This window comes from Rhipicephalus microplus, chromosome X (genome assembly GCF_043290135.1).
Source record: "Rhipicephalus microplus isolate Deutch F79 chromosome X, USDA_Rmic, whole genome shotgun sequence".
Classification (NCBI taxonomy): Eukaryota; Metazoa; Arthropoda; class Arachnida; order Ixodida; family Ixodidae; genus Rhipicephalus; species Rhipicephalus microplus.
Window position 1 is genome coordinate 138,761,847 of NC_134710.1, and position 11,100 is coordinate 138,772,946.

Consider the following 11,100-nt stretch of genomic DNA (forward strand, 5'->3'; position numbering starts at 1 on the left):
GTTTAAATGCTTAAAACTACCTTTGGAACTGCTGCTAACTGAAAGGCATTTAACTTGCAAATATAAGAAGCATCTTTTTAAACTAATATGTTGGAATATTTTGATAACATAAAGGGTGCGCAGCATGGCAGTTCAGGTGTTTGAGAAAACATTTTTGTGTTGGGTGAGATGTAAGCAAACTAAATTTGTTCTGTCCTGTTATCAACCTGTGTAACCCACAGTCTTTCAATTTCTTTTTTTTTTATATATAACACCTGTGCACTGCATGATGCAAAAGCGGCTGCATCACGAATTTACTTCGTGCCATTTTTTTGTATGTGTGTGTTTGTGTGTGCTGAACACATCCTTTATAGTTGTGTCTCGTCAGGTGTCAAAGGTAGGCTTGTAGCGAGGGTGCGGCGAGCGAGAGGCGGTTTCTCGTTGCACGCTTGTTCCTCTTCACTATTGGCAAGAGCCTCAAGGCAGTGTATTTCTAATCAAGAATTTGTTGCTGCTGCTTTCCTCCAGCAAAATTTTCAGTAAATTTAGAGGCCAGCGCTTGTCAACTGGAAAAGCATTCTTAGTTTGGTGTTGTTGCTGCTGCTGATGCATGACAGAGAAGTCTGTCTTTTACTTCACCCTGTGCTTAAAAGTTTTCCTACTTTTCTGGCTGTTTTGTTTTGTTTCTCAAATAAGGCTGTTTGAAAACTCTGCCCTTACACTTTGCCCTTTCTTCCCCCTCTTTAGTTTTGGTACTGTGTACCCACTCAGTATTAACTATTGATGCCGATTGGATGTCTAATTTCACACCTTAAGTGTGGAAAAAAGCAAATCTAAACTGACCATGTCTGCCTATAGAAAATTTATTTAGTCTGCAAAAAGATGGTAGATAAGGTGCCTGCCAAGTTCTATTGTTATTCAGCGGTTAAGAGACTTATCTTTCAAACCAAGCTGTATGTGTTGCATAGTTCTGCATTTGCGGAGGAGCTACTTCGAAAAAGTTACTATTAGTGCAAGAATATTCTTTCATTGATACTATGGCCTTGGATAAGCCCGAGGGCTGGTATTGCGAAATATTTAGCTTTCCCATTCTATGTATTGCAGGTATTGTTGTGCTTAATGTGGAGCAGTTTGACTCAAGGGGCCGTAAAAATTGTCAGTTTAGTGGCAATTTTTTTTTATTTAAAAAACATATTGTTAAGTGTGGTCATACTTTATTTTCTCGTTTGTTTCCTCCAACTACTATGAATGCTAGCGCCACTTTATCATGCACAGAACCTGTGTAATTTCAGCTCAGTATGATCCACGTCTCATTTTATTTCTACCATCACAATTCTATTAAGCTGCTGTAATCTGAAGTCTTGATATTGATTGATGGGCTCTTTTATGTCAATTTTGTTTCGTAACTCTAGCATATTGTTTACTTACAAAGGGCAGTAGAGGGAGTGCAGGGCCATCATGCATTTGTCTGTATTGATCTGTTCTTAGCACTGTAGAATTAAAGTTTTAAGCACTTGCGCTGAGACATGACTATAATGCATGTGTTCATTTCGGGACACACATGGCACATATTGAAATAAATTTTCATTTTTGACATTTTGAACGAGTAAGCATTATGCTTGCATAACAGCAGCTGCATTTGTAAAGCTTTTTTTTGTTATTTTGCATGATAAAAAAGCAACAAGGTCAAAAAAATACAATAAGACAAAACAGATGGATTGTCTGTAATGAACTGGATAATGTCAAATTGAGGCTGGAGGTTACTCAGAAATACAGAGAGTTAAACAAATCAACTAGAGAATAAGAGAGAGAACAATGCAGAGAGTTAAACAAATCAACTAGAGAACAAAAGGGTGAAGCCTCAGTCTGAGCAGCAGTGTATTGATTGGACGATTTTTTTTCGTCTCGCCATAGGCAAGTCAGAGAGAAGATGGGTCTGCTTCTCAACATGTTGATATTGGCATGATACTTACCCCCCTCTTGTTCTTAATTTCGTAAATTAGCCTCTATGACATTTACGAAAATTGTTGCTTTAGTGAAATGGTTTGGCATGTTGAAAGCCACATTTCAAAAGCCTGAACAAACCTCAGAATGCACGTCACCTGCCAAAAAAGTTTTAAGTACTTGTATTTACAAGTGACTGAAAAAGACCGGTTACAATTAATTAAGGTGACTTAGTGGAAAAGATAACTTTAGGTGCACGGCTCATATTTACTGTACTCTGGACCAGCTGAGTACATGACAGCTGTGTGAATGTGGCTTTTCCACATGCGGAACTTGCCTTTTCTTCTTCTCTTGCCTGTGAATTGCAGGAGCACGAGTTCATTGAAATGTAATTGCGACCATTTTTGTCTCGTTTATGTAGGGATAAGCTCTGGCTCAATGAGCAATAGCATTTACCTTTTGGAAGTCAAGGGTTTGAGTGGTAGGTCTCCTTCCAAGTATTTCTCATTGGGGGCTTTGTGAATTAAGTATGCTTTCTTAAGCTTCGCTTGCATTGACATGCACATTCCTGCAACGACTTTGTTCAGTAGGTGTCATCAGTGCCGAATTAACCTGTTATCATTAGCTACAGTTGTCTTGCTCTCATGGGCCGATTTTGTAAGATCTCTTGGCATGAATGACATGTTGAGACAAAACTGGCTTACTACTATCTATTCTTATATATACAGCTGGGTTAAAAAAAAAAAAGACGAGTGTGAGCAAACTGGTCTTGTTAAATTTGTTAAATAACATCATGTTTAAAGACCTCCACAGAAAAAAGGGGAATGTCACTAGGCATATCCTGTCACCGTGTAAGCCTTGCGAAACTTTGTTGGCGTCTCCTTTAGTGCTCGTGTATAGCATTGAAGCACAGCAAGAGCAATGCAATGCAGCAAACTAGTGTGGCCTCATCCAGTTGACAATGGCCATATTTGTTATGAGAGAATGCATGCCACTCAACTGCAGCAGCTATGTGACAGTAAATTTTCACTCTATCTTTGTCAGTGCATTTGTTTATGCAGGTAGCAGGTCGCGGGATCGAATACGGGCTGCGGCGGCTGCATTTCCGATGGAAGCGGAAATGTTGTAGGCCTGTGTGCTCAGATTTGGGTGCACGTTAAAGAACCACAGGTGGTCGAAATTTCCTGAGCCCTCTACTACGGCATCTCTCATAATCATATGGTGGTTTTGGGACATTAAACACCACATATCTATCTATCTTATGCGGGTAGGTTACCATCGCTTGCATGGTACCACGTCGTATTGCGCCAAGGTGCCCCATCCACCGTAATGACACAAAGAGGGACACCATTCGCAGCTGAGCTTACCGACAGAAAATTTTTTATTTAGTAACACCAGGTATCGAAAATCGACTGCTTACTATTTACAGACCATCATACTTGTGGAGCATTACAAAAGATTGCATGTATTTAGTTTTATACAATTGTCGCAGTAAATGTAAGTGGGACAAAGGGCACTTAGCAGTGAACGATTGTTGTTTACTGCAGGAATGTCACAGTCAGAATTATTGTTGTTGTTGTATTTGTTGTTCCACTTCCTCCTGTGGATAACGTGTTAATGATGCCTTCTCCCGTCAGATATCAATGAGTTCTCCGTGAAGCACATAGCAGCATCTCGATACATGCGGAACCACAGGTTGATCAACGAAATCTTCAGTGATGCTCTAGTGCCTGACGTAAGATCGGTTGTCACAACAGCGCGGATGAGTGTTCTTAAGCGTCAAGTGCAGTCCCTCACTATGCACCAGGTATGTATGTCCCTTTGTGCTGTCTTGATCCTTAGTCGTATATTAGCTGAGCTTTACACTGCATAAATCTCGCATGTGCCCGAATTGAATGGGAATGTTTTGTCAGCTGTGGCGGTACACCGTTAACAATGCAGCATCTGAAAGAATTTGCACCTTGATTTATTGATTGATTTGTGGGGTTTAACGTCCCAAAACCACCATATGATTATGAGAGATGCCGTAGTGGAGGGCTCCGGAAATTTTGACCACCTGGGGTTCTTTAACGTGCACCCAAATTTGAGTACACGGGCCTACAACATTTCCGCCTCCATCGGAAATGCAGCTGCCACAGCTGGGATTTGAGACATGACTTTGAGACATGACATGGGTGTAATACTAAGGTACTCAGCAGCCGAGTACCTTAGCCACTAGACCACCGTGGCAAAGGATTTGCACCTGAAGTGGAGGAAAGTAGTTTCCCGTGACAACTTTAGGGAATACAAGCCAGTTTTATGAGATTTCGTATGACTGGCGTATGACAGCCACCTTCATTCCCAGCGCCTTGCAAACAATGTATTGCATGCTTCGCTCTGTTACAAAAACTTAGTTAAATCGCAACTGCTGTGCATATTTGATTTCTTTACTGAAAAAAAAGATTTTTTTTTTCCGAGGAGCTTAGCTGGAAATACCAGTTTTCATTAGGTATTGAGTATTGTTGCATTGAGGGCTAGCTGTGTTTCTTTGCAGATTATGATGAAATCCGTATTTTCTCCCCACTAGGTACATTTAAAGTTTGGTTATAGCAGAAGTTTCTTTCAGGAAAAATTGGAAGCTGAGCTGCAGCAAATTGAGGAGAAATTCGAAGCGAAAAAGCGAAAAATCCTTGGTGCCAGCGAGCTATTTCAGGCAGACTTAAAAAAGGTACGAAATTTCTTACTGCTTTCCCCTGCAGTTTCTTTCATCGTCGTTCTTGTAAGCAACGCACATTTTCTGCCAACAGCATTGGCTACTAGAAGTGGAGGTGGTGACGGCGCACATTTTACTAGTAAAGGTCAACTTTCTTTCTAAGCAATGCCGTAAACGTATTCAATTGTAAAAAAAATGCCTGCCCTTGCAATGTGGAATATCTTTTCAATCTTCACTAAATTTGCAATGCAAGCTGTGTAGGCTTGGTGGAATAGTGACTTTGCTGAGTAATGGTTTGGGCTTATTGTGTTGTCTTAATACATAAGGAGCTAGTGTTGCACATGAAAGAAGTTTATGTAAGCCATCGATTGCCTTTTTGCAAAAAAGAGTTCGCACCCCTGAACTTCAGCATGAAGGCTTGGGGGAAGTGGTGATCTCTTCTGTTGCATTTTGTATTGCTTTCTGTATTTCTGTGTAAACTTCTGTGTCTAATGAAAGCTAAGTTGGCAGTTAGCATTTTTCCACCTGCCTGCCCTGGGCTGCATTGCTTACTTTTACACAGTAATGAATTAGGCGAGCTAGTCACATACGTGTAGGTGTAAGAGCTTTTCACAGTGACGGTACTTTAGCGGCTCAACAGCTGGAAAATTGGCCGAATGAGAAACATACGAGCCATGTTTTTTTTTTTTTTTTGTACTAAGTACACGAGAAAGTAAATATGGTGCACATGCCTTCATACACGCATATAAACAAGTAGAAGAGAGACATTGCTGCCTCTGTACATGCAGCGTTGTGGAAAAGCTGTCGACACGGAGACTTACCAGAAGATGGTGGAGCGTGCTCTGGAGCAGCTGAAGAAGGACAATTCAGCCAAGGAGGAGCAGCGTAGAAATGGCGACAGCAAACCTAAGGAAGGAAAAGAGGGAACCAATAGTGGCGCCACAGGCTCGCCTGAAGAAAATGGAGGTGTCTCCAAAGAGGGTAACAGCCTGCCCGAACCCATGGACACACCGTCGTCGTCTCCCCCCTGTGCCCCCATGGGAGGGCAGCACCAAACAGAATCTTCGGCTGTGCCCAAGGAAGAAGAGGACAATGATGATGAAGAAAGAGGCAGTAGTCCTCCTCCTGCCACCAGCCAAGAATCACCCACAGAGGACACTAAGCAACAAGCGAGTAGTGGGGCAACCACAGCACCCACCCAGCAGCAGCAACAGCAGCCTCCTTCAACCCCCATGGAATGCAAGGACCCTGCAGGAAGCCAAGACTCTCAGGTGAGTAAACTACTAAAGCCAGCTGTGGCCAGGCTTTGTCTAATGACCGACACACATCTTTCTGTTAACTGTGAGGTGTGTGACTGTGTGCCTTTGTTTTCAAAATTCGGAGTGCTGTAAAGGAGCAGGAAAATAGCTGCACGGTTGTCACGGGGAAAAGAAGGGTGCAGATGGTGTCACCCAAACGTTCGTGTGTTTGTGAGGGTGAATTTGAGCTGCTTTGCCGTAATTTGTAACAGATCTCTTGCTCAGACTCGCCTTTTTATGTGTGCACAGGTTCACCTGTGTCATATTGAGTGCATATTTTCCTCAGTTTTTTCAAATAAACCAGTTGGTAGTGTGTGGTATCTTAGTGAGCTCCAATTTTGTATTGAGACTATGAACTAGCTCACCCAGCAAAGTATTCTATTAACTTTATGTTCTTTCACATTGTGAGGATAATGGTTTGTAGTCAGGAAAGACACTTATTTCTGCAATCCATGAAAGAACATGGTGCAGCGTCATAAGGGAGGGTAGTGAAATATAAAAGAGAGTGATAAGGGGACTGAACGAAGTACACTGCCCTTTGCACTGTGCTCACTGAATACCTGCTGTGAGGCTTTCACTACCTTTCGTCTTTTCTGTAACTTTCATGGTACCTTAGTGGGCAAATGCGATGTGTTGCAAAGCTCGAATACGCATGTTTGATTCCGAATCGCCACAGCTGTGTTTCACAGTGGGTGCAATGCAAGAACACTCCTCTAATTATATGTACACGACTGTTAAGAAACTATACAGTCAAAATTAATGCGTAGTCCCCCACAATGACATGCTCGTAATCATATTCTTTTGTCAAGTAAAATTCCAGAATTTTTTTTTATATCGACTTGTCTCTGTCAAATGATTTGTCTGTGTGGTGGCTTTTTGAGCTCGAATCTCAGCTGAAAGGGACTGCAAACTCAAGTAATGTAATACTGGCCAGGTCACTGCAATGCTCGTTTTCATGACCTAGAAAGCGCGCTTCTTTCTGTGTGGCTACTGAATGCTATTGACCTCTGTTATATTTGTGCTAGAACAAAAATGCGTAATACGACCAAACTAGCTGTTTACTGGTCACGAAATTGCACATTATAGCTCTTGTAATGCATTGTAGTGTTTCTTTTTAGCCAAGAAACTTAGAAAAAAGCTGAATCAATAATTATTGACTGTCTAATAAGATCGTGCCATATTTGCTTTTTGCATGATGCCGGACTTACCGTGGGTTGCCTTTTGCAGGAAAGAAGTCATGGGACTTTTTCGGACCAAGAAAGCAAGGACGCATCAAGTCATGCTCCTGAAGTTAGCACCAGGCCAAGCGAAATTCCCAGGATAGCCATGGAATCACTCAATCAGGCGACACAAGAGATGAGCGGACCTCAATAGACGTTATGTTTATTATGCCACCAACAACTTTTTTTATTTAGTGTTTGTAAGCTATTTTCGCCACGCTGCACTTTGGTGCTAGATGTTTTATATATTTTTGAAAGCCTTTTTGTACGACACATGAGCAGCTTCTAGATTCATTTGCACGAGGCATCACGATTAATGTGCAGTATGACATGATGCAGCGACTGTGAAGGAATTTCTATATACCGTGATAACAGCAAAAGCATGCTTTTTATCACTTTTTAATTTTTGCCCTCCCCGCCTTATGTGGTGAGCTGTTCCTAAAGTAAGTAGCGAGATCGTGCATTTTTTCAAGACTGTGCCAGGAATGTGTACCAGATAAACGAGCATAGCATGTTGTAAATACCATTTTATATATTTTTGAAAGCCTTTTTGTACGACACATGAGCAGCTTCTAGATTCATTTGCACGAGGCATCACGATGAATGTGCAGTATGACATGATGCAGCGACTGTGAAGGAATTTTTATATACCGTGATAACAGCAAAAGCATGCTTTTTATCACTTTTTAATTTTTGCCCTCCCCGCCTTATGTGGTGAGCTGTTCCTAAAGTAAGTAGCGAGATCGTGCATTTTTTCAAGACTGTGCCAGGAATGTGTACCAGATAAACGAGCATAGCATGTTGTAAATACCATTTTATATATTTTTGAAAGCCTTTTTGTACGACACATGAGCAGCTTCTAGATTCATTTGCACGAGGCATCACGATGAATGTGCAGTATGACATGATGCAGCGACTGTGAAGGAATTTTTATATACCGTGATAACAGCAAAAGCATGCTTTTTATCACTTTTTAATTTTTGCCCTCCCCGCCTTATGTGGTGAGCTGTTCCTAAAGTAAGTAGCGAGATTGTGCATTTTTTCAAGACTGTGCCAGGAATGTGTACCAGATAAATGAGCATAGCATGTTGTAAATATCGTTTTATATATTTTCGAAAGCCTTTTTGTACGACACATGAGCAGCTTCTAGATTCATTTGCACGAGGCATCACAATTAATGTGCAGTATGACATGATGCAGCGACTGTGAAGGAATTTTTATATACCGTGATAACAGCAAAAGCATGCTTTTTGTCACTTTTTAATTTTTGCCCTCCCCGCCTTATGTGGTGAGCTGTTCCTAAAGTAAGTAGCGAGATTGAGCATTTTTTCAAGACTGTGCCAGGAATGTGTATCAGATAAACGAGCATAGCATGTTGTAAATATCATTTTAGTTACTCGTGACAGTTGCATGTTCAATTAAAAACTACCTGTGGTAATCCATTGCTGCATTCTGCATCTGATTTCTGTTCTGGGTTTTAAGCACAAGCATTGTACATAAATGCAGGATTTTTGTGCTTTCAATAAGGGCCTTTAAAAAAGTTTGGGCAGACTGACCAAATAAGCGCAGCATGCAGCTACCCATACTGAGCAAGAGCAACTAATGCAGCTGAGGGGCTGGATTTTTTTGTGTTATATAAGAAGCGAACATATACAATGAAAGGGGAAATAGCATGGGGAAATTAGTTTTCATTAAAATGTGGATGAAACGTCTTTCTACAGGCAGGATCTAAACTTTCATTTTCATGTAGTCCTTTCTCTTTAGAACTGCTTTGACAGCTGTTGGTCAGCCATCAGCTTTCTTCAATGTGTATGTCTTTTTCTTTAACCATGGGAAAATCTGCAATCGCCACCCACGGACTCTAATAGGTACCACGATTCGGGGTGTCTATAAATCCCCGGAACACTTGAAAGCCCTGGAACTCTTGAAGTTGAGTATGTTGTCTAGGCACTGGAAACCACTGGAATGTTTTTTTTTTAAAACCTTTGACTTTCATAAGTAGCATGTAATTCGAGTAATAAAAGAAAGAGGTTTCAAGATTACCTGACCTCTACTTTCTAAGGCGGATCGACATGGAACTGGTGAAATCTCAATTTATGAAATAGTGCATCATAGAACTCTGAATGTATAGCATCTGGAAGGGATATACTTGGAAGTTTATTATGATGGTAATTCTAAATATAAAAATGTTAGGCACAAGTACTATTTGGCTTCACTGTAATACATGCCCGTGTTGCAGTGAAGTATTATTAGGCAAATTCGTCATTATCAAACGCAAACTAGGTCTTGCTTCATATCTTCGTGGCATATAATCCTCAGATTCAATGCCTTTTAATTTGATCATGTGATAACAATAGAAAGCACAGTAGGCACAGCACATAATGCCACATGCACATTGTGTAATATTCATTAACGGGGTTGTGCGCTGGAGCCAACAGACAGACTTTCCTGTTGGCTCCAGTACGCACCCTGTCATGAATTTTCAATAACAATATTACATCTCCTCCAGACTCCTGGCTTTTTTTTTTACATTTTTAACACAAAAGTGCTTTATGCAGGGGTTCGCCATGGCTCTGCTGACGTATTTCTGTCAGAGATATGACGTAAAATATTTACCAACACATTGCAAAGAAAAAAACGGGAAGGAAAAGTTCCGCAGCAGGACGTCGAACCAGCGACCTCACGCTCCTCAGCACGCGACGCTAACCACTAAGCCACGGAACGACCTTTCTCCAACTTGTCAACGGCAAGCCATTTATATACACCATGTACCGTTGGCAATACTCAAAGTTGAGCAACTACAGCACATTTTTGGCATCAGTAGCGAAATGACCCGACAGGCGTGTGCGCTCTGAAGGTGCTCGTTGGCGCCATCCCACGCGTCGCTATGCATGCGTGTGGCCACATGGTGTGGTCAAAGTACGTATTGATGTTCTCTAGCCTGGTGGCCCCCTCGCTTATCTCGAGGTTTGGGTGCTTTGTACCTTTTGCGCTTCCACCGCAAATTAGCTTTAAAGTTACAGTAGTTAAAGTGAACACGAATGTCACTTCGCTCGCCGCGTTTACGAAATTAGCGTGCTGCTCGCACACCAAGTAAGAATTGTGACAGTTGTTCGTGCGCGTCCTGTGTATACCTGTGTGTTCACTTCGTGCATCTTTCTTTCTGTTTGAGCAGCATGCTTTAAGTGTTGAGCTGTGACAGTTTGTCCGCACTCGTTTTGTGCATGCTCATTTCGCGCATGCTTTGTGCTTGAGGTGTGCGCTACAAGTTTCGAGCTGCTTGCCGTTCTTTGCGTGAGATAGCAATTTGTTGTTGTAGCATTAATTCCTTCACCCTTGTGGCGAAACAACACAATGAATGCTCAACTATCACTGGGAGGACACGTCTCACTTTCGTGTTATACCGATTCCTAAATTCAACCACTTTTTTTTTCTTTCTTTGCTTTTGCTCATTCAGCCTATCATTTAAAAACTCTCTGCCAACAGAGTCTATTCTTAGTGAGACTTGATGCTGAACTTGAAAACTTTGCAACAATTTTAGAAGAGTTTGCTGGTGTGTCATGGTGCTAAAGCTCCATGGCTGGTGTGATAGGCATTGTAGTGAAGCATGCCTGAGTGCCTTTAGTGTGCAGGTTGCATAGATAAATTTTAAAACCAGTCACAGTAATTGTAATTCCTTTTGTTGCTTTTTAATATTGCAATCGCTGCTTATGTTTTGTGCAGAATGTACATGCAAGTCTATATATCAGGGTCAAATTTTAAATAAATGGTGGCACACAACAAAAATATGCCACATGATCGAGGCTGAGACGCATACAAAAGCTGTATTGTCCAAACTAATACTTTAAAAGCAGGTGCACGCACCTGTCATGCGCTTGTGAACGATTCGAGCTGCCCTCTCCACACTCCGATTGTGTTATGCTCTATGTGCTCTTGCAATAAAAGTGCAACAAGAATGAAACAGGAA

General features: G+C 41.4%; 1 protein-coding gene across 12 annotated transcripts in view; it reads left to right on the plus strand.

Moving 5' to 3' along the window:
- The window catches only part of LOC119176546 (SWI/SNF-related matrix-associated actin-dependent regulator of chromatin subfamily E member 1), a 30,944-nt gene extending 22,369 nt beyond the window's left edge, over window positions 1-8,575 (plus strand). For 5 of the 12 annotated variants that reach the window (XM_075877857.1, XM_075877848.1, XM_075877849.1 and 2 more), the window contains 5 exons: window positions 2,345-2,404; window positions 3,561-3,730; window positions 4,490-4,630; window positions 5,404-5,886; window positions 7,141-8,575. In XM_075877857.1, the coding sequence (XP_075733972.1) occupies window positions 2,345-2,404; window positions 3,561-3,730; window positions 4,490-4,630; window positions 5,404-5,886; window positions 7,141-7,287 (1,001 nt within the window). In that variant the 3' untranslated portion in view covers window positions 7,288-8,575. The remainder of the gene's footprint in view (window positions 1-2,344; window positions 2,405-3,560; window positions 3,731-4,489; window positions 4,631-5,403; window positions 5,887-7,140) is intronic. The other 7 variants (XM_075877852.1, XM_075877853.1, XM_075877854.1 and 4 more) reach the window with 4 other exon arrangements.
- The last annotated feature ends 2,525 nt before the right edge of the window (window positions 8,576-11,100 follow it).